Below are 27,420 nucleotides of genomic sequence, written 5' to 3'. Positions count from 1 at the left end.
TCCTTTATAACCTTACCTTGAAATATAAATTGATAACTGACTTACATAAAGAAAATTCATTTTAGGGCTTTGTACTTAAATACTCCACAGGTATAGAGCCAAGCACAGAGAGACCTTACCAGTGACAGAGAGGAATTACTAGCAGTTTAAGAAAGAAAAAAAAAATCTGTAAATAGGAGCCCAGAAACAAATACACCAATTATCAGGGAAAAAAATACGAATGATTTGGTAGGGAAAGTATGATTTGGGATTTTATTTTTACTTGCCATTTTTGAACTATTTCACATTTTTATCATGAATATGTAAACTTTAAAGAAAAAAATTATAATGGATTTTGAATACAACTGTCAAAGCACAATTGAGAAGTTTTTAGGCTCACATATGAAAATGACTAGATCTTGGTTGGATTATGTTTGTCTAAAGTCAAGAAGAAGGATGGGTGAAGACTGCAGGGAAAAAATATGGCTCATGCAAGGAAGTGAATTACTCAAATATTACTGGCAAACACTGGGTAAAAAACACTCATTTTTTGGCTGATAAACCTATGAATAACCACAGGGATAAAAGGCATCTACATGAAAAGGACAAAATTTTGAAAAGTACTTTGAGGTCTGTTATAAAATGACTTCTGAGGGTAGGGGAAACGCAAGGGAGAAAGTAAATCTGAGAGGTTCATTAATCTAGGGGGTTCCTTTTTTATTCTAGGAGTCCACATTAAGAAGAGTAAGACAAAGTCATAACCTGGTGCAGCATATGTAATACATTCTGTTCTCTTTCTTTAGCAATAATATCTTCAGCAGTTTCAGAAAGACTAGTGATATCAAACCAAGATTCAAAGCTGTAAGAGAAAAAAATGATTACACGTTAACCTATCACATAAATCAATTATATTGACATATAATTGATGTCAATAGAACTTGCCAAAAAGCTATCATTTTAATCCAACTACCTAGAAGAAAGGAGTTAATTCTAACTAAGAGCACAGGTTTGAGTAGGTTAGAAAGAGGTATAGAAAATAGTTAAATAATTGGCTTACCTACCTTTTTAAGTCATCAAATACATCTGGCAACAAAAAGTTTAGCAATGACCAAAGTTCTGACAAATTGTTTTGCAAGGGAGTACCAGTCAAAAGAAGCTTGTTATCTGCATTGAATCGTTTTAACTCCCTGATTAGACGGCATTTCATGTTTTTAATCCTGTGTCCTTCATCTACTATTAAGTATTTCCAATAGCAGTGCTAGAAAAGGAATTTAGGGAAAAACTTTAAAATGATGATCTCACAATTTTTCCTAAAAACAATTCTAAAAATAAAACCAGGGATGGATGTGTAACTTTATCAAATGGCATTTCTGTATCTACTGAGATGATCTTATTTTCCTCTGATCTATTAAAAGGCTAAATAAATTCCCTAAAACTGATGTATACCTGTGTTTCTAAAATAGACCTCAGGAGATCCCTGGGTGGCTTAGTGGTTTAACGCCTGCCTTTGGCCCGAGGCGCGATCCTGGAGTCCCGGGATCGAGTCTCATATCGGGCTCCCTGCGTGGAGCCTGCTTCTCCCTTTGCATCTCTCATGAATAAATAAATAAAATCTTAAAAAAAAATAGGCCTCAGTTGGCTATGTCTAATTAATATCCATCTACTTTTAGATTACTTATTTTACTTTTATTTATTAAAAAATTTTTAATTCACATTCTTTAGTCAAAGAGGTCTTCAGTTGGCCTGGGGAGTGCAGTTTGTTAAGTGTCCAATTTGATATTGGTTTAGATTGTGATCTCAGGGTCATGAGACTGAGCCACGCATTGGCCTTTGCACTCAAGTGTGGAGTCTGCTTGGGATTCTCTTTCCTTCTTACTCTATCCCTCCCACTTGTGCTCTCTCTCATTCTCTCTCAGAAAATAAATAAATCTTAAAAACAATGAAACAAAAAACAAAACCAGCAGTCTGAGTTTCCCCTGTGTAATGCTTTGTCAGGTTTTAATTAGTGTTATACTAAATTCCTAAAAAAGAACTAAAAACTTTTTATATTTATAGCATGTTCCACATGCTCTGAAAAATTAAGAGAATTTTCATTCTTGAGGCCTACATCTGAAATTGACACTCTCAAGGTGTTCTCCATTTCTTACATAACTATGGGTTTGTTTAGCATTTCCCTTTCATCTGGAGGCAGTTTTAGTAATTTCTATCCTCACAGAAAGCCACCCATCTATTTTCATTAAGATATCATAAAAATTATTTTAATTTTTAAAAAAGATTTTATTTATTTATCATGACACACACACACACAGAGAGAGAGAGAGAGAGAGAGAGGGGCAAAAACACAGGCAGAAGGAGAAGCAGACTCCATGCAGGGAGCCCAACGCGGGACTCGATCCTGGGTCTCCAGAATCAGGCCCTGGGCTGAAGGCAGCGCTAAACTGCTAAGTCACCTGGGTGGTCCAAAATTATTTTAATTTTTCATTTTTCAAAACCTGGTAAAAAAAAAAAAAAGTAAAAACAACAAAACCACAATCTTATTCAGAGCATTATAATATCAAAGGAGAAAAAAAAAAACCCTGTAGAAAAAGCAAAAATGACAAAAAAATCTTATTTTTATTATCTGTACTTTCTCTTTTATCTTGATCAGGCAAGCATAAAGTTCATCTCCAAGTAGGTATCCTCGGAGAATAGGATTGGCAGATTGGGGGAAGAGTATGAATGGGGCATTTTTTGCATTTCACTTTACTACATTTATAGCAGAAAAAGTTTTTTTTAACATAATACTGACTTTTTATTTTTTTTTAAACAAGTATGTAGAAAACATACTCGTCAACACTTCTTCCTTGTGTTCTTTTTTTTTTTAATTTTTAATTTTTTATTTATTCAGACGCAGAGAGAGAAAGGCAGGCAGAGACACAGGCAGAGGGAGAAGCAGGCTCCATGTAGGGAGCCCGATGTGGGACCTGATCCTGGGTCTCCAGGATCACACCCCAGGCTGCAGGTAGCGCTAAACCGCTGCGCCACCGGGGCTGCCCCAATACTGACTTTTTAAAAAGAAAAACAACTTGAGATTTCTTTTGCTGGTAATACCAAATAACCTGAATAAACCTCTCACTATGACACATCTACCATAAAAAAGCCAAACAAATATAAATGAATATACGAATGCAAAGAGAAAACCCAATGCAACAGAAATAATGAGGGTTCTGAAAAATGATTTATTAACAGATATTTCTGCTGCCACTCAGCAATAAATAGGAGCCCTGCACCCTGAAAGTGAAGATCCTTAAAATGATATCCTAAGGGGCACATGGGTGGCTCAGCCAGTTAAGTATCTGCCTTTGGCTCAGGTCATGATCACAGGGTCCTGGGATTAAGCCCCACATCGGGTTCCCTGCTAAGGGGGAAGTCTGCTTATCCCTCTACCTCTGCCATTCCTTGTGCTCTCTGGCTCTCTCTTATCTGTCAAATAAATAAATAAATAACATCTAAAAAAATGATATCCTAAGTTCAGTGAAAGGGAGAATTACAAAAATTCTAGCCACTAGCAAATGGAATTGATAAGAAAGTTTATCTGTTCCAATATGAGTGGGGTAGGGAGGTCAAAATAATTATATCTTCATGTTATATTATTTAGTAGAAAACTGAAGTTTCAAGACACAATGTATCAATTATATCTATATAGTAATAAAAATATTTAATACAGCAGCAGCATTCTCAGAATTGCTTTGAAGTCTGTATGCTTTTTCCTACATGCAGTGTATACTGCTTTTACTATGAAATAACACAATTGCAATTCATATTCCAAATTTCCACTAGCACACAAGTAAAATATGATATACCAACCAGAGGAAGGAAAAAGAAATTAGTAAAGAACCTATATGTGATATAGGTGGAACAGTAATAGAAAAGTGCAAATATCAAAAAATGAACAGGGGGGAAAAAACAACAGAGAGGCAATGAGCAAAGGTTAACTTTCCAACTATTTTGTAATGTGGGCACTGATAAATAAGTAGCTATGGCACACACAAAAAACAGGTATGCCATATATCCAGAAGTAGTATAAAAATAACTTGTCTTCATATATTCTATTCTTACTTAATTAAAATTAAATGGACAAGTTCTATATACTTAAAACATAAGTCAGATATCTGTAACATACTCAGATTAGATTTATGCCTAGCTGATATTATACCTATAGGTCAAGTGCCATCAACTTTTTAAATTCTTGTTAGAGACTACAATCTTCTCCTCAATCTATTAATATAAACTTATGGTTTCTAGAAGAATCTGTAGAACACAATCTATTGCTTTCATCAGAAAAAAAAATTACACAAATGCTTATTGGATGCTAAGAAAGTGCTATGAACTAAGAAAAATGTGGTTTATGGATTACTAAGAGTTTAATAGAAACCAATCGTACCTGTAATGCATTTCGGTCTCTCATGGCTATTTCAAATGAAGTAATTACCACAGGATGAATCTGCAGTGTCCCTTTTCGCTTGTGAATATTCTTTACCAATTTTCGACGTTCCTGCTGGGTCCCATGATACAACATAGTAGGAATCTAAAAGATTTTATATTGATTTATAACAAACTTTAGAACAAAATGCAAATATCAACAATTTGGAAAATATACAATTAATCATTTAGGAGAAAGAAAAAGATAATTTAATCTTAGCTCTGTCTATAGCAAAATGAGTCAATTCCCTCTAATATTCTACTACTGTAAGAGAAAACAAGCCATAAAAACAAATCAGGTGTAAGGCAAGGATATGGCTAAGATGATACGTATAAATGGAAGGAAAACACCATAGAAAGAGAAATAATTTCTCTTTAAGTTCAGTCTTAAGTGAATGAAATTATCCAATGCACTGAAAATGATCCAGGGATATATTTGGCAAATATTTGAGATTACTAATACCTATTCTTCCATATACACATAATGTGGATTTTGCTAAAATTTGAAAAATAACTCAAGTACAGGTGCCTGGCTGGCTCAGTCAGAGGAGCACGCAACTCTTGATCTTGAGGTCATGACTTTAAGCCCCATCCTGAGTGTATAGATTACTTAAATAAACTTAAAAAAAAATCCTCAAGATATAGTGTTTCTGTAATGCAGAAACCATATAATTATAGTAACAATTCTACAATTGAGGCAACAAAATAAAATATGTGAAACTAGAATATAGTTAACAAAAGGAAACACAGCTTACATCTGGTGTAAACCTCTGGAATTCAGCCATCCAGTTAGGAAGTGTAGACAAAGGGCCACATACAAGAAAAGGTCCAGGTACTCCTCTCTGAATCATCAATGCGATTGTAGCAATGCATTGAACTGTCTTCCCCAATCCCATTTCATCTGCTAAAATGCCATTAATTCCATTTTCCCAAAGCATCTGGACAAAATAATACACAATGTATTTAAATTCTGATATAAACACCTGTTGGAATAGCAATAGTTTATTTCTTCTTTTTACTCAAAGATGGTAATTATGGTAAGACTGACATTCATTGTTACAATAACAATTGTGGGAAGTTGATTATCAAAGCCATAAAAGTGCTGGCAGACTTGAATAAAACACTTGAATAAAATTTAGTGTAGATAAATTAGAAAGTATCTACACACAAAAGTTTCACATTTAATAATGAAACTTGAGGGGTGCCTGGGTGGCTAAGTCAGTTAAGTGTCCGCCTTTGGCTCAGGTCATGATGCCGATCCTGGGATCAAGTGCCATGTTGGGCTCTCTGCTCCGCGGAGAGCCTACTTCTCCCTCTCCCTCTGCCTCTGCCTGCAGCTCTCCCTGCTTGTGCTCTGTCAAATAAGTAAATAAAATCTTAAAAAAAAGAAACTTGGAACAACTCAAGTTGTGCTACAGCACATTAATAGGTTATTATGCAGAAATGAACCAGTATCTTGTATTAAAATTAAGAATTCATTACCCTAAGCCATTCCATGCCTTCCACTTGGTACCATCGCATCACTCCTCCTGTGAAGTGTTTTGGTTGTTGAAAGGGTACTGGCTGTCCATTACATTTCCGAACTGGGTCAAAAAAGAATTTAGTGTTCTGCCTAACTGTTTGAGACAATCTATCTTTAATTATACTATTTGAATCTTTGTTTTTCTGAAGGTCTTCTACACAGAGATTAGAAGAGGAGCTTTCTTTCTGTAAAGAAACACGCTTAATTAGAAGTTTGATACATAATGCTGTTACCTTCTATTTATCAGAAAACTTAATCAAAATTTACCTAGTCCAATAATCCATTAATCAAATATGGAGAAATAAAACCATTTGTGGAAGAAAACCTAAGAGACAGTTACCCCCATTCTCTCACAAGTGTAAAGCCATTGGAAAAAAAATCTGAAAATAACTCTTTCAGATTACAGGTACACACTATTGAAATGATCTTTATAATTTTACCTCCCATCCAAACCTCTAAAATTAGCTACTCAAGAAATTATTAGGGATCCCTGGGTGGCACAGTGGTTTGGCGCCTGCCTTTGGCCCAGGGTGTGATCGTGGAGACCTGGGATCGAATCCCACGTCGGGCTCCCGGTGCATGGAGCCTGTTTCTCTCTCTGCCTGTGTCTCTGCCTCTCTCTCTCTCTCTGTGTGACTATCATAAATAAATAAAAATTAAAAATAAAATAAAATGAAAAAAAGAATTTATTAATAAACTATTTTCTTAATAGTAAGTTCTTTCACCCAAAGCAAAGATAATGAATAATGAATGTAAAAAACAGAAATGAAAAAAATTTTCCTTTCAAGGAAACAGAAACATTTACTTCCATCTAAATAATTACTTTCATTGCAGGAAAGGGGGAAATTAAGTGAAGTATAAGAACTCACTACATCACACTTGAGGGATCCCTGGGTGGCGCAGCGGTTTGGCGCCTGCCTTTGGCCCAGGGCGCGATCCTCGAGACCCGGGATCAAATCCCACATCGGGCTCCCGGTGCATGGAGCCTGCTTCTCCCTCTGCCTATGTCTCTGCCTCTCTCTCTCTCTGTATGACTATCATAAGTAAATAAAATTAAAAAAAAAAAAAAAAAGAAAATTTTAAAAAAAGAACTCACTACATCACACTTGAGTATCAACTTATCTGCAGGGACTCATTACCAACCTATGACCAATGACAGATTTTATTGGTTAGCGATGTCCACAGCCCTATATTAAGAATGTGAACATGAGGATTGAGTCAATTGAGATGGGAAAGTCTTATAAATGAGAAATACCCAAAATAATGCCACTAGATATTCAACTGGAAAATTACAAACCTGAGTTTCACTATTCCATACATAAAAGTAATCAGTGATGAGCATGCCAAACATCAAAACCAGAGCTGTAAAGCTTTTAGAAGAAAATAGAGGGCAGCCCCGGTGGCGTGGCGGTTTGGTGCCGCCTGCAGCCTGGGGTGTGATCCTGGAGACTCAGGATTGAGTCCCACGTCAGGCTCCCTGCATGGAGCCTGCTTCTCCCTCTGCCTGTGTCTCTGCCTCTCTGTGTGTGTGTGTGTCTCTCATGAATAAATAAATAAAATCTTAAAAAAAAAAGAATACTAATAACCTCACGATAGGCAAAAATTTATTATAAAAGACAAAAACGCTCTAACCACCAAAGGCCAGGGTGGGGGAATGATAAACTGAGCTAGTATAAAACTTGAATGAAAGTTCTGGGGTGCCTGGGTGGCTCAGTGGGTTAAGTGACTCCTGGTGACCTGGGATCAAGCCTCACTTTGGGGCTCCCCGCTTAGGGAGTATGCTTCTCCCTCTCCCTCTGCCCTTTTCTCTGCTACGCTCTCTCACTCACACTCTATCAAAACAAAAACAAAAAAACAAACGAAACACCTAAAAGTTCTGCCTACTAGAAGATACCGTTAAGAAAATGAGTAGACAGGGATCCCTGGGTGGCGCAGCGGTTTAGCGCCTGCCTTTGGCCCAGGGCATGATCCTGGAGACCCGGGATCAAATCCCACGTCGGGCTCCCAGTGCATGGAGCCTGCTTCTCCCTCTGCCTATGTCTCTGCCTCTCTCTCTCTCTGTGTGACTATCATAAATAAATAAAAATTAAAAAAAAAAAAAAGAAAATGAGTAGACAAGCCACAAAAGAAAGTACAGTACATAAATCTGACAAAAAACCTATACAGGACACCTGGGTGGCTCAGCGTTTGAGTGTCTGCCGTCAGCTCAGGGCATGATCCCAGAGTCCCGGGACGGAGTCCAACATCGGGCTCCCTGGATGGTGCCTGCTTCTCCCTCTGCCTATGTCTCTGCCTCTCTTTCTCTCTCTGTGTCTCTCATGAATAAATAAATAAAATCTTTGAAAAAAAACAAAAAAACCTATACATTATATAAAGAACTCCTATATCAATAATAAAAGATATCAATAGAAACTTCTATAAACTGTATAAAAGAAAACACACAGCCATTAAGAGGATGAAAATATGCTTTACATCATTAGTAATTACGAAAACACAAAATAAAACCATACAAGATTCATTCACATTCAGTAAAAAGGCTAAATAAAAGACTAAGTGAAATGCTAGGAATAATATCAACAGAAACTTTTGTATATTGCTGTTAAAGAGTGAAATGCTGTGTTTAAGAAAAGATCTGTATTTTCTTATAAAGTTAAACATACATTTATGATATGACCCAGCAATTCCATTCCTAGGTATACAACCAAGAACATGAAAGCATGTCCACACTGACTTGCACACAAATTATCATGGAAGTCTTATTCATAAGTCACAAACTGGAAACAACTCAAATACCTATCCAGAAAATGGATAAAGAAATTATAATATTCATTCAATGGGATTCTACTCAGCGATTTAAAAAAAAACTAGTAATAAACAACAATATAAATGAATATCAACTATGTTGAGTAAAAAGTAACAGGAAATAAAAGACTACATATTTAGATTTTACTTGTATAACTAGTCTGTAATCAAAGTTAAAAAATTGGGCAAAACTGGTCTGTGACAGAAGTCAAAAAGCAGTTGCCTCTAGGTTTGGTGGTGGGAGAAATGACTGGCAAAGGATAGAAGGGATCCCTCTACCATATGAAAACGTTCTAAATCTTGATTTGGGTGATAGTTACACAGATGTATTTATTTATCAAAATTCATCAGAATTAACACAAGCATTGTATACATTTACTCACTGCATATTATAAAATGGTCAAAATTTCATAGCAAATCACGGGAAATGAGACTGAAGCTCTATCTTTAAAAAATACAACTGAATATTTTAAAAATACATGCTTAGGGACACCTGGGTGGCTCAGCAGTTGAGTGTCTGCCTTTGACTCAGTGTGATCCCAGGGTCTGGGATAGAGTCCCACATCAGGCTCTTGGAGAGTCTGCTTCTCCCTCTGCCTATGTCTCTGCCTCTTTCTCTGTCTCTCATTAATAAATAAATGAAATCTTTAAAAAAATATGTTTAATCTCATTTACATTTAATATTGTTGAGTTATAATGATCTGTTAATTATCATAAACTAATTCTTATACTGAACAAAGAATAAATATCAATGCACTTATATATAAGATGTAAATTTTGGTCAAAATTATGATGGGTAAACAGAGTATCTCTCATTTTATAATCATGTCATCAATTTTCCCAAAAGCCTATTATTAATCTTAGATAAGCAAGTTAATTGCTATATCCCCTGGTGAACATTTTCATGTTACAATTGTTTCTGCTTCCCAAAGAAATCTTGTAACTAAAGGAACTTGGATAGTGATTACTCAGGTAACAAGGAACTTCTCCACATAAAATGAGGGTGGGGTGAGAAGCCTTCCCAAAAAGATCCAAAGACAATATTTAATGTCAGAAACAAGATTAAGGCATCTTTCAGAGTTTCCACAAGCTGTGGAATATATACATATGGAATGCACATAGTTACAGACACTTGCATTACCAGTTAAACTCTCAAGGATCTATAAACTAGTATTTACACATTAAGAAACATACAACAGAACACCTTAAGTTGATACATAAGGAAGAAATATGATAGGATAAAAAGTAAAATTTTTTAAGGTTAAGAAATAAAGTACCTGCCGAGAAAAAAGTGTACACTAGTAGGGTGCCTGGGTGGCTCAGTCACCTTGGGTTCAGGTCATGATCCCAGGGTCCTGGGACTGAGCCCCATGTCTGGGGTCTCTGCTTAGTGGGGAATCTGCTTCTCCTTCACCCTCTCCCACCCCCTTGATCCTCGGCTCATGCACACACTGTCTCTCTCAAATAAAATCTTTAAAAGAAATAAATGTACCCTGGAGATTAAAGGAGCTAATAATCAGGGAAACAAACATGGCTCCTACATTTAATATCTCTCATAAATCTCTTACCTCATTCTCCTTTTTATTTTTTTTAGCCACAGACAAAATTTCCTAGAACATCAAGAAAACAGAAATAAAGTATCAATGTATATAGTTCATTCATTTATTTACTAAATAAACATTTATTCTAAATTCATGCCAGGAAATGGGGATAAGGCTCTCAAGGTAATTAAAATACAGAGGACTCAAACTGGTGGACCTCAGGCAAAATTAAGGCTGTAGTGTCTTATAAAACTATGCATTAATTAGCAACACTTAAAAATTGGGATATTTCCTAAATGTTCCAGGTTTTTTTAATTTTTTAAGCCAAAGCTTATCTGAAGAGACTTAAGTCCAAATTCACACATATCAGTAGTCCTCTACTACAGGGTTTGGCAAACTCTAGCCTGTAGACCAACTCCAGGTGGCAGCCTGTTTTTGTAAATAAAAATTTAAGTAGAACAAAGTTGAGCATATCTGCTTAATTTGTCTATGACTGCTCTCAGGCTACAACGGCAAAGTTCACCTTTTGAGTAGTCACCCACTAAACTATTCAAAACCAAAAACTATCCAGCTCTTCACAGAAAAGGTTTTCTAACCCCGGCTCTAGAGTCTAAGTTGTGGCTACTCCTGGTATTTAAGGAATCACTTCCAAATGTATTATAGTCTCAACTCTAGCCCACTTTACGCCTCTGTGTACAGACATCTGAGTTTGCAATCTTGAGCAAAGCAAAAGGCAGAGACAAATAAATTAAAAACACAGAATAAAAGTACTCTGATTTTGAAGTACCTAATAAATCCTAAGGGTAGGAAGACAAGCAATACCTGAGTGCCACTTGATGAATTAGGCGAGTATTGTATCAAATTATCTGAAAAAGTTATCATTAGGGCATAATCATTAAAGATAGGGTATGTTTCAAGCAGAGAATAGCACATGCAGAGGACAAAGGGGATGAAATGGTAGATATTCAAAGTTTCTTGAATTTAAGATGCATAGAATAATGGAACACATCAGTTAAGTGGCTGACATACACATAATGTACATGCTTACATGTGTTTCATGTGTGTATGTAAAGTACTTGTAGGTACATATATTCATACCCTAAGGCTGAAGGAATACAAGGAACTGACAGGAGAGTAGTCTTTTAAACTAAGCAAAAATAAATGACTAGCTAAGCTCAACATTTTTGAAAAACAATGTGTGGGACACCTGGGTGCCTTAGCAGTTAAGCATCTGCCTTTGGCTCAGGGAGTGACCCTGGAGTCCCAGGATTGAGTCCTACATCAGGCTCCCTGCATTGAGCCTGCTTCTCCTTCTGCCTGTCTCTGCCTGTCTCTCATGAATTTAAAAAAAAAAAATACAGTGTGAATGAATCAAAAGATAAACATAATACCATCTATGAAATACTGTTAAAAATTAAACCCTTTAACTAAACTCCTGACCTTGTTTACCTCTATAGTTTTCATTCTTCACCACCTTTTCATTTACAATACAAACTAGAAACAAAAATGTATTTTTAAGTTTTTTGAACTTGTCCGGATTTCTCCTGCCTCTGGACGTCTGTCAAAGAAGTCTTTTCTCTTCCTAGAACACTTCACTATTATCTTCCCTGTATCTTACTATTTCCCTATTAACTCTGGCCAACCTTTAGATGATTTTGCTTTTCCCCTCAAGTCACAATTCAGATGCCACCTTCTAGATAAAAATTTTATGAACCTAGTGCCTGAGTTTAGAATCCTTTTATAGGCTTGACAGCATCCAATTTATAATGGACTATTTACTTCTATAGATTTCTCACTGAATGGAAGTTAAGGAAAGACACTGTCTACTTTTCTTGATCAACTGATCTTCTGCATGTTAGGACAAAGTCTGCCTACAGCTGATATGCTACCAATATTTGATAAATTAACAGCTGGATGACAGGCTATATTTCAATAAATCTAAATAATACTTAAATAACAGTGTTTTTCAAATTGCATGCTGTTTCATATTCAATTAAATGGGTCCTGACCATCATTTTTAAATGAAAGAAGAAAAAAAAAAAGAAAGAAAATATCAGAGTGCATCCTTAAAAGTATTATGTGAAATTTCTTATTTTATACTTTATGAAGATTTTAACAGTTTGAATTTCAAGTTAAAGAAAAATGTAGTTAGAATTTTGTTAAATTTAAGAATGTAACATATTAAAATATGCTTAAAGAATATTTACGGTCTCAGGGCACCTGGGTGGCTCAGTGGTTGAGCATCTGCCTTTGGCTGAGGATGTGATCCCAGGGCCCTGGGATCAAGTCCCACATCAGGCTCAGCATGAGGAGCCTGCTTCTCCCTCTGCCTGTATCTCTTTCTCTGTGTCTCTCAAGAATAAATAAATAAAATCTTAAAAAAAAATAATACTTAAGGTCTGTTATAACTGAACCTGCTTTTTAATTTCCATTTTATGAGTTATTAAGTAAGAAGGTAAAAAAGGATCTGTTTTTTTAAGTGACTATATGGGAGTGACTGGGTGGCTCAGTCAGTTAAGCGTCTGCATTCAGCTCAGGTCATGATCCCAAAGTCCTGGGATTGAGCCTCAGGTCGGGCTCCTTCTACTTCTTCTCTCTCTAGCTTGTACTCTCAAATAAACAGAATCTTTAAAATATTTAAAATAAAAAGGACTATATGATTTCAGTTCCCTAAAGGTCCTCAACAAGGAACAAGAACAAAGTTCTCAATATAAGGTCTTTTTTTTTTTTATTTTAAAGATTTTATTTATTTATTCATGAGAGAGAGAGAGAGAGAGAGAGAGAGAGAGAGAGAGAGAGAGAGAGGGAGAGGGAGGGAGAGGCAGAGAGAGACACAGGCAGAGGGAGAAGCAGGCTCCATGCAGGGAGCCCAACGTGGGACTTGATCCCAGGGCTCTAGGATCACGCCCTGGGCCGAAGGCAGGCGCCAAACTGCTGAGCCACCAGGGATCCCCTCAATATCAGGTCTTGAAGTTTTAAGAAATTAATTAGGCCAAGCTCATGTTCTCTTAACAGGAAGATGGTGCCATTTTCTTCCCTGAAATAAGCTCTTACAGACTGAAAAGCTGATTGACAGCAATTCACACAGCTTTAATACAGTTCAAAATCTTCAACAGGTTTTACTCAACAGTGAATCTTATGTGCTTACTCCACTTTATTTTTACCTCTTTTGACATGACCTCTGCAATACTGTAGGATTCATCTTCTCTTCCTCTCTTCTTTCTCATAACTATAAAAAAATTTCATTTTTTTAATAGCAATAAAAATAAAAATATAAACATATTCTTCAAAAGTAGAACAAGGAAGTTTACCTGGATTTTCCTCACTAGCGCCAATGGAATTTTTACCCTATAAAACAAGAATTTAGGATATTATTTTTCTAAGGTCTTCTATGGTATTACATATTAGAAGACACTAAGTAAATGTTAAAAGTTCTTTGCAGTTGAGCCACATCCACAACTCTTTACTATTATTCTTACCAACATGTCATCTTTTTTCACATTTCCCCACTAGAATTTCTTTATAACCATATTCCTTTCTCTGGACGACTCTACTTTCCTCAATTTTTTCCCATTTGAGAGATTTCCAAATTAAACATAGAAGGCGTTTTTATTCTGAAACTACCATGTGTTATCTTCTGTAACTGTAGGTTTATGCTGAAGATATTCAATGCGTATGGTATGGGACTACTCATTTTCAGTAAAATTTTTAAGTTAAATAAAACTGAAAGCAGAAATAAAAGAGAATACTGATTTAAAAATATTAGTGAGGGGAAATACAGGAAAGAGATGTTCAAAAACAGTTTCAAAATGAGAGTTGGTAAAGAAGCTCAAGAATAGGGAGAAAATATGTATGAGAAATCAAAACAACAGAAGTAAATTTTATTTTTTTTTAAATGTAAATCCTACACCAACATATGGGGCTCAAACTCACAACCTGAAATCAAGAGTCATGTGCTCTAGCAACTGACTAAGCCAGCCAGGTGCCCCAAGAAGATAAATTTTAAAACAAAGTTAAAAGTTAGAGGATTAAAAATATAAAATAGCAAAAGGGACTGGTGAGACAGAATAGGCAGAACTTAATGGTTGACACCTTTAGAATATAGCAGGTGGGAAAAAACAAAACCCTGGTATAAAAAGTTAGCTAGACAAAAGTGAACAATGGATTAAACCTATAGGTTGAAAAGTAGGGAGTAAATGATTAAGCAAGTAAAATTATAAGTATATATTCTTCAAAAACCCAAAATAAGGGACACCTGGGTGGCTCAGTGGTTGAGCATCTGCCTTTGGCTCAGGTGGATCCTGGAGACCCTGGATTGAGTCCCACATCGGGCTCCCCACATGGAGCCTGCTTTTCCCTCTGCCTATGTCTCTGCCTCTGTGTGTCTCTCATGAATAAATAAAATCTTAAAAAAACAAAAACAAAAACCCCAAATAAGTCCCTGGAATTAACAACTGAGTCAAATATTAGCAGTTTTCAATAACTTTTTATTACAAAATTATCTACTTGTACTCTAATTATCAACACTAAGCACTCTAAAGAATCAAGTGGACTTAAAGGTACTCTTGTTGGCATCTTGATATTACCTGATAAAGTCAGGTTAGTAAAGAAATGTAAGGTCAGAAACCAACTCAGCATTACTATTTATTGAATAAGTGACTTTCAGCAAGTTATAGTCAATTCTCATTCTGTTCTATATGATAACTAAGAATACTGGATTAGTGAATACTGAATCACTGCTTCAAGGAGAAACACAAGCTTAGTTCCAGCAACCTCCTGGGCACTTCATCACTGATGAAGACATAACCCCATTTTATATGTGTTGTTACTTAAGGACATTTTATATACATGTTGATTAACACTGAACTCAGAGCTAACAGCCTGAAGGAAGCTTAGCTAACATTTTCTCCATAAGGCACATCACAGTCTCCTTCCATCAGAAACACTAGCTGACAATTCAGTACCATGTGGCCAAGGGTGGTTTTAACAGCAAAATCAACAATACCCACAAAAATGCAAAAATCATGACATTAAATAAACCATGAAAAGGGCATTTGTTTACAGTGTAACAGCTTAAGAAAAGCAGAGCACCACTTTATCTTTGGTTGGGAATGTGTGTTAGAGATTCAAATTTTTCCCATTCTGCACAAGGCGCATGCCTGTTGAGTGACCATGAAAACCCAAATACTGATTTTGGAACTGCAAATAAACTTCAGCAAGTAGGCTAAGAGAAAAATATGAAATCTGTGAATGATGAGGATGGATCATACTTTTTGCATCAGCTTTTTTATATGTAAAATAGGTATAAAAACATTACCTCTACCTAAAAGAGGTTTGAAAATTTACCCACCCAGGGCAGCCCGGGTGGCTCAGCGGTTTGGCGCCTGCCTTCCGGCCCAGGGTATGATCCTGGAAACCCAGGATCGAGTCCCATGTCAGGCTCCCTGCATGGAGCCTGCTTCTCCCTCTACCTGTGTCTGTGCCTCTCTCTCTCTGTGTGTCTCTCTCATGAATAAAGAAAATCTAAAAAAAAAAAAAAAAAAAAAAAAAGAAAATTTACCCCTCCCCAAAAAAGAAAAAAAATGTTGAGGCACCTGGCTAGCTCAGTCAGTAGAGCATGTGACTCTTGATCTCAGGGTCTTGAGTTCAAGCCCCACACCAGGTGTTGAGCTTACTTAAAAAAATAAAAAATAAACATAAAGCTTAGAATACATGACACAATAAGTACTCAATAAATGTTGCTTTTATTATTTCTCTTTTCACTAGTACAACTGTTCCTTATACAATTCCCATCAATATGACATTAAACAGCCTCATGTTAAAAATAAATTTACCCCAAAAGACCATATGTATCTAAAATTCAGGGTATCCCTAAATGAATCCTCTATTATCTGAAACGTTATTAGGAGATATGCCTAATCTGCTCCAATTTTGGCTCCATTGCTGCAGCTATTCACAAGACACAAATTTATATTATTATGGATCCAAGCTGACATGATGAAGTTGGAAGCATTAAGGAGGAAAGAATAATCATTATGAGCACCAAAAGAGCTGGCCACTTATAAGAACAAAACTTCGTTATCATGAAAAATAGAATAAAAAACCAAAAGGGTTATACTTTAGCTCTCCTTTCATATCTAAAAATACAGAGAAAGAGTTTACATGTTTCTATGCAGCTTATAACAAAGATAGGTTTTCAGATAAAGGCTAAAATTAATTAGATGATCTATATAGGGATCCCTGGGTGGCTCAGGGGTTTAGAGCCTGCCTTTGGCCCAGGGCGCGATCCTGGAGTCCCAGGATCGAGTCCCGCATCAGACTCCCGGCATGGAGCCTGCTTCTCCCTCCTCCTGTGTCTCTGCCTCTCTCTCTCTCTCTCTCTCTCTCTATCAAAAATAAATAAATAAATAAATCTTAAAAAAATTTTAATTAGATGATCTATAAAGTTAAAACTATAAAGTTCTTCAATATTTAAGGTAACAGGATTTTTCTAGCTTACTGTATTACCTTAGTAACTTTTAAAGATTCCTTTTTTCTCTCCAGTTTCTCTTTCTTCTTCTGTTCCTGTAAGATAATTTTTTCAGAGTGTCACAAGTGGAAAGTGCAAAGTATAAAACATACATCTCAAATAACACGTGCACAATGAAGAGCTATATAAAGATTTAAAAACAAGGACGAACTTGCACTTCAAAGCCTTTATGGAGCAACAGGGAAGACTTACCCTCCTCTCTTAAGCAACTGAAACTCAGATAAAATATATTAAACAGTCCTTTTCAGACAATATGCAGCAAAGTAGAGTGAACACTGATAGAGGGAACCAATGAGGCCAATCTTGATTATTCAGTTTACTGCCCTGAAGGTAATTTCCAAATGCAAATAATGGAGAAAGAATCTTAACAGCTCAGTTTCCCTGAGTTGAAGAGACAAAAGTATAAAACAAAGCAGCTAGCATACCTAGGGTCAGGTACCAGAGAGGAGAGCCACACACAAAGAAAGCTCTCAATATACGCAGTTAAGTCTTCAGGCTGAGTATTGGTCAGTGACAGGACTGTAAGAAAACCAAGGCCACTAGAAAATAGCCAAGTAGAATAAACCCTGTGCTTACAGGGGATCAGGAACAGTTTACACTCATCAGGCAAGGTGACAACAAGAGAGTACTCAGAAGAGGGGCCAAGTTACTACCAGACTAAAAGCTGGTGGTCCAGGGACGCCTGGGTGGCTCAGTGGTTAAGCGCCTGCCTTCAGCTCAGGGTGTGATCCTGGAGTCCCCTGCATGGAGCCTGCTTCTCCCTCTGCCTGTTTCTCTGCCTCTCCCTATCTCTCTCTCTGTGTCTCTCATGAATAAATAAATAAAATCTTTAAATAAAAATAAAATAAAACAAAACAAAATAAAATAAAAATAAATAAATAAATAAATAAATAAAGCTGGTCCATCCACATCCTAACAAAGCTTTAAGACAGACTAAAAGGGACTCAAACCATTCCCAAAAGGTGGTTAAAAGATATATGCCTTATAACTCACTGTGACTTTTATTTTTCTTTACCTGTGTTTCATTTTATCACACAAAGGTTTAAAAGGGATTCAACAAAGGAAAAAATATTGATTCATAATTGTGAAATATGAATGATGGGGAACATAGGGAATTACTAGAGCCTTGAAATTTTCACAAGTTTTTAAATCTTTATATGTTCTAGGGGGCAATAAATAAATTATATAGTATCTTAGATACTAGCACAATGGGAAGAACAGAACAAGGTGAAGGGGATCAGGAATGTGCGGGTGGAAAAAGTGTCAGATAGCAATTTCACTTAAGGTTGTGAAAGCAGGCTTCATAGGAAAATGTTTACACCAAGGCTTAAAGGTGATGAAGTCATCTATGCAGATAGATACAAGAAGATGGTTCCAAGCACAAATAGTCAGTACAAAGGCCCAAAGGCAGGAAACACTTAGAAGGAAGTCTTGAAGGAAATGGGATTGAGGGAGGAAGCTAGACTGTTTATAGTCTTTTTTTTTTTTTTGGACCGTTTATAGTCTTATAGACCAATCATTAAGATTTTGGGTTTGTTGGGGAACCTGGGTAGCTCAGTTGGTTAAGCATCTGCCTTTGGCTCAAGTTGTGATCCTGGGATTGAACCCTGTGTCATTCCCTCTGGGGAGCCGCCTTCTCTCTCTCCCTCTGCCCCTCCACATCCCTGGCTCCAGGCTCTCTCTCTCTCTCAAATAAATAAATAAAAATCTTAAAAAAAAAAAAAAAAAAAGATTTTGATTTTAATGTAAACTAGAAAACAGGGAAACATCATAGGGGTGGGGACACCCGGGCAGGAGAGCAGAAGCACTGAAGAAAAACAAATTCTTTACTCAATAAAAATCTTTCAAAAACAAAGACAAATGAAGACTTTTCCAGAAATATAAAAGCTAAAAGAACATATCACCAACAGAAAATGCAAAAGAATCTATTAATAATGGAAAGCAGGGCAGCCCCGGGGGGGTGCAGCGGTTTGGCGCCACCTGCAGCCCAGGGTGTGATCCTGGGGACCCAGGATCGAGTCCCACATCCGGCTCCTTGTGTGGAGCCTTGCTTCTTCCTCTGCCTGTGTCTCTGCCCCTCTCTCTGTGTGTATCTCTCATGAATAAATAAATAAAATCTTTTAAAATATCTAGTTATAGGGCAGCCCGGGTGACTCAGCGGTTTAGTGCCGCCTTCAGCCCAGGGTGTGATCCTAGAGACCTGGGATGGAGTCCCAGTCCCAGGTCAGGCTCCCTGCATGGAGCCTGCTTATCCCTCTGCCTGTGTCTCTGCCTGTCTCTCTCTCTCTCTCTCTCCTCTCTGTGTATTCTCATGAATAAATAAATAAAATCTTAAAAAAAAAAAAACCTAGTTATAAAATAAGTAAGCCAGGGGTATGTACTATACAGCATGGTGATTATAGTTAGTAATATACTATGGCATATTTATTAGTAATACTCTTGCATATTTAAAAGTTGTTAAGGGGCATCCCGCGTGGCTCAAGGGTTTAGTGCCGCCTTCAGCCCAGGGTGTGGTCCTGGAGACCTGGAATCGAGTCCCACATCAGGCTCCCTGTGTGGAGCCTGCTTCTCCCTCTGCCTTTGTCTCTGCCTCTCTCTCTCTCTCTCTCTATATATATATATATATCTCATGAATAAATTAAAAAAATCTTAAAAAATAATAATAATAAAAAATAAAAGTTGTTAAGGGAGTACAGCTTAAAATTTCTCATCATAAGGAAAATATTTTGTAACTAGTATAGTGACAGATGTTAACTAAACTTACTGTGATTTCACAATATATACAAATATTGAATAATCTGAAACTAATATTATGTTATATGTCAATTTTCCTCAATATAAAAAAAAGGGACGATTTTTTGAGTTGATGGTTATGTTCATGATCTTGACTGGTGGTTTCATGGGTGTATACACACCAAAACATACTAAATACATGTGTTTTGTATATAACAATTATATTTTAAAAAAAGCAATTAAAAAAAAGAGACAAAAAAAAAGAGAGAGACTATGCAACGTTAAGTTCACAATTTCCAGCATCCAAAAACTATCACTAAATAGGATAAAAATCAGAAAAATAAACAGAGGGACACCGGGGTGGCTCAGTGGTTGGGCGCCTGCGTGATCCCCAGATCCGGGATTGAGTCTCACATTGGGCTCCCCGTTAGGATCCTGCTTCTCCCTCTGCCTGTGTCTCTGCCTCTCTCATAAATAAATAAGTAAATAAATCTAAAAAAAGAAAAAGGCAAAAGAAACAGAAAAATACATGGTTTATATTCATATAATAATGCTTCTCAAGAGTAAAGAGAATGAAACGGCCTACAGAATAAACATGAGCGAATCTCATATGCTGAGCTTAAGAGGCAAGACACAAAAAAGTGATTACCCCATGGTTCCATTTATGTAATATTCTAGAAAAAAAGCAATACTAATCTATACTGACAGAAAACAGGAATGAGTGGTCTGGCATCCAGGCATGGGGATCACTGAGACAAGAAAACTTCTTGAGGTAAAGGAAATGCTCTTCATCTTGACTGTGCTCGTCATTACACATGTCTATACACTGGTCAAAACTCAATGAATAGTAAATTTAAAATGTGTAGAGCTTACTGCATGTGATTTATATCTCAATAAAGTAGTTTTTAAAAAATTTAAGCTACTAGTTCTAATTCATTACATACACATACCTCTAGTTGCTGCTGTTCCATTTTAGTCAATAAAAATTTGGAGTAGATATTGCTTTTCTCAAGCAAATGTTGAAGTCTACGGTACCGAATGTCCACGGACTCCCTGTCCCAAGACATGCGAGCCTATCCAAAAGAAAATTACCATAATTATTAGTTTTCTGACACATGTGATGTTTTGAATAGGATGTTTTAAAAAAAGGCTAAATAAATGCTCTTTGGATTTAATACATTTCCTGTAATTAAAAGGGAAAAAATATTTTTATATTATTAACTTTACTAACAATGGTTTATTTTCCAAACCAAAAACTAGAACAAAGAGCTGAAAAAATCAGATTCCTGGGTTCAACATGCCATTTAGTATGATGCAGCTTGGATACCAAAATATTGAAATTCCAGACTCTGGACAGGTTTAGTGGCATCCACTAAATGGGAGGGCCCATTTTTTAAATATATAAAACTAACATTAGAAGTAAATATTTAATTCAAGCAGATTTAAGTTTTTTTTATTTTATTTTTTTAATTATTTTTTTTAGATTTAAGTTTTTAAACAATCAATTGATTTCAGAATATATTTACATACCAGTTTTATTTGAAAGACCATTAGAATTAATAAATGACTGGCTAGGAACTAGAACAACTATTTTTAGAATTTTAAAACTGTATTGTCTGTCGGGGGACGCCTGGGTGGCTCAGTCGTTGAATGTCTGCCTTTGGCTCAAGTCATGATCCTGGGGTCTTGGGATGGAGTCCTGCATGGGGCTCCCCACAGGGAGTTTGCTTCTACCTCAGGCCATGTCTCTGCCTCTCTCTGTGTGTTTCATGAATAAATAAATTAAATATCTTAAAAATAAATTAAAAAAAAAAACCTGTATTGTTGGGATGCCTGGCTGGCTCAGTTGATGGTCATGAGTTTGAGCCTCCGGTCTAGAGATTATTTTAGAAAACAAAAACACAAACCCAAACGAAACCACATTACCAAAGCATTTCAACATGCTAAACCTACTTATGAATATAAAGCTACTTCTTAGGGCACTTGGGTGGCTCCATGGGTGAAAGCCTGCATTCACTCAGGTCATGATCCCAGAATCCTATCGTCCATTTCCTGTCCCCCCACCCCCACCCCACTGGGCTCCCAGCAGGGAGCCTGCTTCTCCCTCTGCCTCTCATGAATAAATAAAAATCTTTAAAATCAATTTAAAATCTACTTCCTCCTCCTCAGTATTGTGTCTCCAGAGTTTTGCCCTTCTTTTTAGGCTTCTTTTGCTTCTATTCTGAGCTCTTTCACTTCTGTACACCTTCAAATTACAAGCCTGCTTTCTATATTATTTTCATACACCATTTATTTATTAAGTGATTTCTACGTCTACAATAGTCTAGTAACTGAGGAGAAATCCTCTCTCAGCTCACTGTTAAAGTAAAATATTTTAAAGGAATACCAGAGGACACAAGTGGGAAACATAAAAGCAACAAATAAATAGTATAGTTCAGTGACCCACAATTTTTTTTAAGAGCCAAATTTTTTCTTATTTAAATACTTGAGCATATGGCTTATAAATACTCAATTCTGCCTTTTTGCACAAGAGCAGGAATAGACAATATATAAACAAATGAGTAAGGTCATGTTCCAATAGGACTTTATTTACCGAAACAGGAGCAATCCAGTTTATAATCTGTCAACTCAGTATAATCTGAATTTAAAAACAAAAAAACCCACAAGGCACTAAATGAGCTGAAGTGAATCCAGTTAATTTCACCTTTCAAAGTCAAATACATGCAAACCTTACCAACCAGCAATTCTACTCCTGAGACAAAGTGTGTGTGCATAAGGGTTCACACACACACAGACACACACCCATGCACAGAGGCTGAAACTGGCATAACCAAGTTAACTTTAATGCTTAAGGCCTGACCTTTTAATTCAGAACCATTGTATATTGGCTTTTACTTCTTCCTAAATGTTCTATCCTCTCTCTAGCTTTTCTTTCAAAATAAATTTTTCTATCACAAAAGCAGTGACAGTAAAATCCCTAAAAATAAATCCAGTAAAAATAAACGTACATTTTAGAAAAATTAAATATTTAAAAAACACCCATAAAGCAATCCTATCCATGCAGTTAATCTGTTAACATCTTACAAACTATTTTCAGTTCTTTTAGGACAGTCTTTCTTTTACTATTATCAATGTTACTGTGATTTCAATAGTCCATGCATGAAATGGGTATTATAAATTGGAAGATGAAATTGCTTGGATCTTGGAAAAAAATTTTTTTTGGTAAAAATTTACTTTTAAGTAACCTCTACACCCAACATGGGGGTATTTCACTCTACAAAATATGAACCATTTTCCTTTTGCCTAACACTTATCCCAACTCTTACCTTTCCCCTCCCCCACTACATACACATTAATGCTGCTCTTAAGTCTTCTAGACTAACAATGACTTCTTTCAAAAGGAAATGCAGGTGAAAAGCCAAAGAAAACAACTGTAGCAAATGAACGTCAAAGCCATTCTCTACTTTACAATCTAAACTTTACAATCTAATAAAGCAAAGTAAAAGCTTCTCATTAAGGAATTTAAGCTTTTCTTAAGTACTTCTAAATATATGCCCATAAATACTGTATTCTTCCAAAAAAAAAAAAAAAAGGAAATCTATTTTTGTACAGGGAATTTTTTTGGCCTCCAAAGACATGTAGGGAGAGACTAATTCTTAGAATTTTCCCCATGGTTAAGTAAGGAACAACTTATAAGTTTAAAGTCCAAAACTTAATCTTTTAATACCTATACATAAAAAAGCATAATAGACCATAATACTACTAGTTTTGGCAAATCACTCTTGTGTGAGAATTGAAAAGAGCCATACAATTTATTCACGGAAGGATTGAAAATGGATAAAAAGTGCTACTTTAAGTTCTATGATGAATAACTGGTAAAGAAAAGCTAGCCTTTACCATACCTATCCCTCAAGAATAATAATTCTAAAAAATTTTCAGACTGATTACAATGTTTGTTCAAAAGCTTAAAAATTTCACTGAAAGTGTAAGTCATCTTGATTCCTAGTTTAATCAGCAAATATTTATGGTACTATAAATTTTGAGAGATCTTTCTAAAATGTGGAAATGGGGGCACCTGGCTGGCTTAGTTGGTGAACATTTACCTCTTGATCTTGGGGTTCTAAGTTCGAGCCCCACATTGGGTGTAAAGATTAAATGTTTCATCCATTGAATTTATATATTCTGGAAATATTTTCTTACTGTACCTCATAATTTTTCTTCAGATAGTACTTTTGTACCCAACGGTCTTCATGAGTCACAAAACCAAAGATATACTACTAAAAATGAAGGCTTTATCATTCTTACCACCTCTGAAGTTGATTCAATTCAAAATACTTGTCCCAGGATGCACCCCTTATAATTATCACCTTGTCACACGGCTAGTAAGTACATTTATTTTATTTATATAATCATGTACATTGATATGTAATATATCATGAAATATTCTTTTTCCATAGTTTGAAATTCAATAAACTGTTTAGCGATTGCCTATTTGCTAGGTGCACAGCTTACAAAAATGAACAGTAGGGCAACCCTAGTGGCTCAGCAGTTTAGCGCTGCCTTCAGCCCAGGGCCTGATCCTGGAGACCTGAGTCCCATGTTGGGCTCCCTGCATGGAGCCTGCTTCTCCCTCTGCCTGTATCTCTGCCTCTCTCTCTCTGTCTCTCATGAATAAAATCTTAAAAAAACAAAACAAACAAAAAAAAAAAAAAACAAAAAAACAAAAACGAACAGTAAAAGACATGTTCTCAACAAACAAAATGAGAATCAAGTAATGATAATACTGTGGAATAAAGTACAATGAAAGTAAGTGAAAAGTGGTTCATGGCTGACTTCTTGATTCTATAAAAATTTCTTAAGATTACCGTAACTGATTACGGTCAACTATGGATGGTAAATAATAATGAAACTAGTATTACTGAGTGAAAGTACAGCATGATGGTTAGAAAGTGTGAATTCTGGAATCATATGGCCTACATTACAATCTTGGCTCTACCACTTAAAGCTGTGGGATTTCCCCTCCCCCCACATCCTCTACACGCAAGTTTTCTCATCTGTAAAATGAAGTGAAAACAGAACTTATTTCACAGAATGCTTTTTTTTTCACAGAATGCTTTAATGATAGTTTATACTAGTAATTAAATAGTAAGTTTAATAATAGTAAAAATGAATAACATTATAACCTAGTTGAGGATTCAATTAGTTAAATACATGTACAACAATCAGAACAGTGTTGAAGGCGTGTTAACAGTACTGGCAAAAGAATCATTATTGTTGATATAAAATCAGGGAACCAACTGTCTTTTGGGTGCATTAATTTCCCAATTTAAGTAACTTTGTAATTACATGAATTAAACATTAATGTATATTTCCTTAGGTATAGGATTAAGGACAAGAATACAAAAGACAGTTCAAATTCGAGTTCACTGGTGTGTGACCCCCAACTGCTCCAGTTTCCTCATATGTAAATGGAGAGATACCAAAAGTCCCGATAGCATCCCAGTATTGGAAGAGCTAAATAAATTATGACGGGGATCCCCGGGTGGCGAGATCCCGAATCCCGGAGACCCGCACATCAGGCTCCCTGCATGGGGCCTGCTTCTCCCTCTGCCTGTGTTCTCTGCCTCTCTCTCTGTGCGTCTGTCATGAATAAATAAATAAAATCTTTAAATAAATTAATAGTGACAAGAAGATCATTTAGCTGGCAATACATAAGTGCTAGTGGTTATCATTTCTTTTTCTTGCATATGCAATTATGCAACCAGGTGGGGCTTTATTAACGGAATGAAATACACGTCGTCAAGGACTGAGTTTTCAAGTAGTTAAAAACTGCTTTCGGAGATGAATGGATAAAGAAGATGTAGTCTATGTATACAATGGAATATTACTCAGCCATTAGAAACGACAAATACCCACCATTTGCTTCAACGTGGATGGAACTGGAGGGTATTATGCTGAGTGAAATAAGTCAATCGGAGAAGGACATTCTATGATCTCATTCATTTGGGGAATGTAAAAAATAGTGAAAGGGAATAAAGGGGAAAGGAGAAAAAATGAGTGGGAAATATCAGATAGGGAGACAGAACAGGAGAGACTCCTAACTGGGAAATGAACAAGGGAGTGGAAGGGGGGGTGGGGGTGACTGGGTGATGGGAACTGAGGGGGGCACTTAATGGTATGAGCGAGCACTGGGTGTTATGCTGTATGTTGGCAAATTGAACTCCAATTAAAAAAAAAAAACTGCTTTCGGTAATCTACAAAATATGTACTCTGTACAAGAAAACCACCTATCACTGAAAAAGTACACCCCATTTTTATCTAAACAATCTTACTTAGCACTCGTTCAAGAAACCAAAGGAAAATGGAAAGCAAGTTTATCACGTAGGTGGCAAATGGCACTAAAATACCTAAGAAATTCACTACCCGTTTTGAAGAATAACTGGCCAAAGAAGCAACCTGAGATGCTCACAGACCGAGACTACGTCTCACAGAAGCATCTTTCAAAGTACGAGCGAAGGTGTGTCCGAGATAGCGTGAGTAAACATACCAACAGACAAGCAACAAAGCCCGTTTGAAAGGGTCTGAACCAAGCTGGCGGAAGAACAAACCAAACCTCCAAGGAGTTTACCACCGGCTCTGAGGACGGTGAACCTGGTTCCCAAATTACCTTTTCGATCATCTTCCGCTCTCTCTCCAGCCCAGCAGCCTCAAGCTGTTCCTCCTCCTCCAGCATGGCTTGGGTAATCACGGCAGGCTCCGGTGGTTCAACCGTATCTGGAGCCAGGGACCCTAAGCGGGGTGAAAGTTCTTCAACTGCAGTTTTAAAACATCACCACTCAACCCCGCATCAAACAGCATTACGCGGCATCTGGGGCAAAGCCGACCCATGGGGACTCCCGCATCAGCACTCCGAAGGCAGCCTGCCTGGATCTCCACAACGTCAACAAGCGGTCAGGACCTCAGTTTACCAGTCGGGATGCTCGCCCAAATGCAGCTCGTCTGTATAAAGCCTCCTATATCCCGCACATATGTGCGACTCCGGGCGCCCCCCGCTCACCCTCCACAGCCTCTTGCCCTCCCTTCCTCAGGCTCTGCCAGGAGGCAGCGCTCACCGACCAATCTCGGCTACAGCCTCCATGCTGCCCCCCCACCCCGCGCGCCCCCAGCTCGGACGCCGCCGCCTGTGCTCGGAGGGTCTCCTCACTCACCACCGCTGCTTGCGGGCTGCTGCGCCGGCATGGCTGGACACACACTCGGGAACCTGGTCCTCGCCTTTCCGCGTCCGCAACGCCGCGCGCCCAAGCCTCACAGCCGCAGCCTGCCCAGCCTCCTGACCAAATCCCCCGCCAGGGAAAAACGCGCGCTTCTCCTTCGCGGGAAAACGCCGTCATCTCGCGATACTTCGTGCTCCCCTCCCCGCCCCCGAATCCCGGAGGCGCGAGATTTGGCGCAACTCAGTTTTCATCAGAACTCACCTGGGGAACGGTGCGTGATCTGAATGTTTTCTGGGGAAAACGGGGTTCTGCTGCAGAAGTTAGCTTTTAACGAGGTGTGTAACACTGGACGGGTGAGTCTGTCTACCGTGGAGAGCCCAATTTCCTCACGTATTGGATGATGGTTCAGAACTACACAGTACTTTAGTTAGCGCTCTTATTTGCAAGGCACCTTCAGACGCTGGCTGTTACGATTAAATCCTGCCAACCGATGACCCCTTGGGCAGGAAATATGTATGCGTATTCAGGTGAGGAGGTCAAAAGCAAATACTGCCAATCTTGCCCACCGTCCTTAGTCCACGTTTTGGGTGAAAACTCAAAATGACCTAGAAGCTCTGAGCTCCGTTGTGAGATGGGAGA

At 37.3% G+C, this 27,420-nt stretch overlaps 1 protein-coding gene across 1 annotated transcript in view; it reads right to left on the bottom strand.

Annotated features, from left to right (window-relative positions):
- The window catches only part of HELLS (helicase, lymphoid specific), a 43,677-nt gene extending 16,707 nt beyond the window's left edge, over nucleotides 1–26,970 (bottom strand). The window contains exons 1-12 of the mRNA XM_055300252.1: nucleotides 26,776–26,970; nucleotides 26,235–26,356; nucleotides 20,518–20,640; nucleotides 16,813–16,869; nucleotides 13,617–13,653; nucleotides 13,470–13,534; nucleotides 10,333–10,374; nucleotides 5,923–6,147; nucleotides 5,196–5,378; nucleotides 4,403–4,546; nucleotides 1,041–1,237; nucleotides 742–838 (exon numbers count right to left, since the gene is read on the bottom strand). Coding sequence (XP_055156227.1) covers nucleotides 742–838; nucleotides 1,041–1,237; nucleotides 4,403–4,546; nucleotides 5,196–5,378; nucleotides 5,923–6,147; nucleotides 10,333–10,374; nucleotides 13,470–13,534; nucleotides 13,617–13,653; nucleotides 16,813–16,869; nucleotides 20,518–20,640; nucleotides 26,235–26,356; nucleotides 26,776–26,806 — 1,323 coding nt within the window. The 5' untranslated portion in view covers nucleotides 26,807–26,970. The remainder of the gene's footprint in view (nucleotides 1–741; nucleotides 839–1,040; nucleotides 1,238–4,402; nucleotides 4,547–5,195; nucleotides 5,379–5,922; nucleotides 6,148–10,332; nucleotides 10,375–13,469; nucleotides 13,535–13,616; nucleotides 13,654–16,812; nucleotides 16,870–20,517; nucleotides 20,641–26,234; nucleotides 26,357–26,775) is intronic.
- Between the last annotated feature and the right edge of the window lie 450 nt (nucleotides 26,971–27,420).

Source organism: Nyctereutes procyonoides, unplaced genomic scaffold, assembly GCF_905146905.1.
Source record: "Nyctereutes procyonoides isolate TBG_1078 unplaced genomic scaffold, NYPRO_anot_genome, whole genome shotgun sequence".
Classification (NCBI taxonomy): domain Eukaryota; kingdom Metazoa; phylum Chordata; class Mammalia; order Carnivora; family Canidae; genus Nyctereutes; species Nyctereutes procyonoides.
Note: the sequence above shows the minus strand (reverse complement) of the source record. Positions and strands in the feature narration are given on the sequence as shown.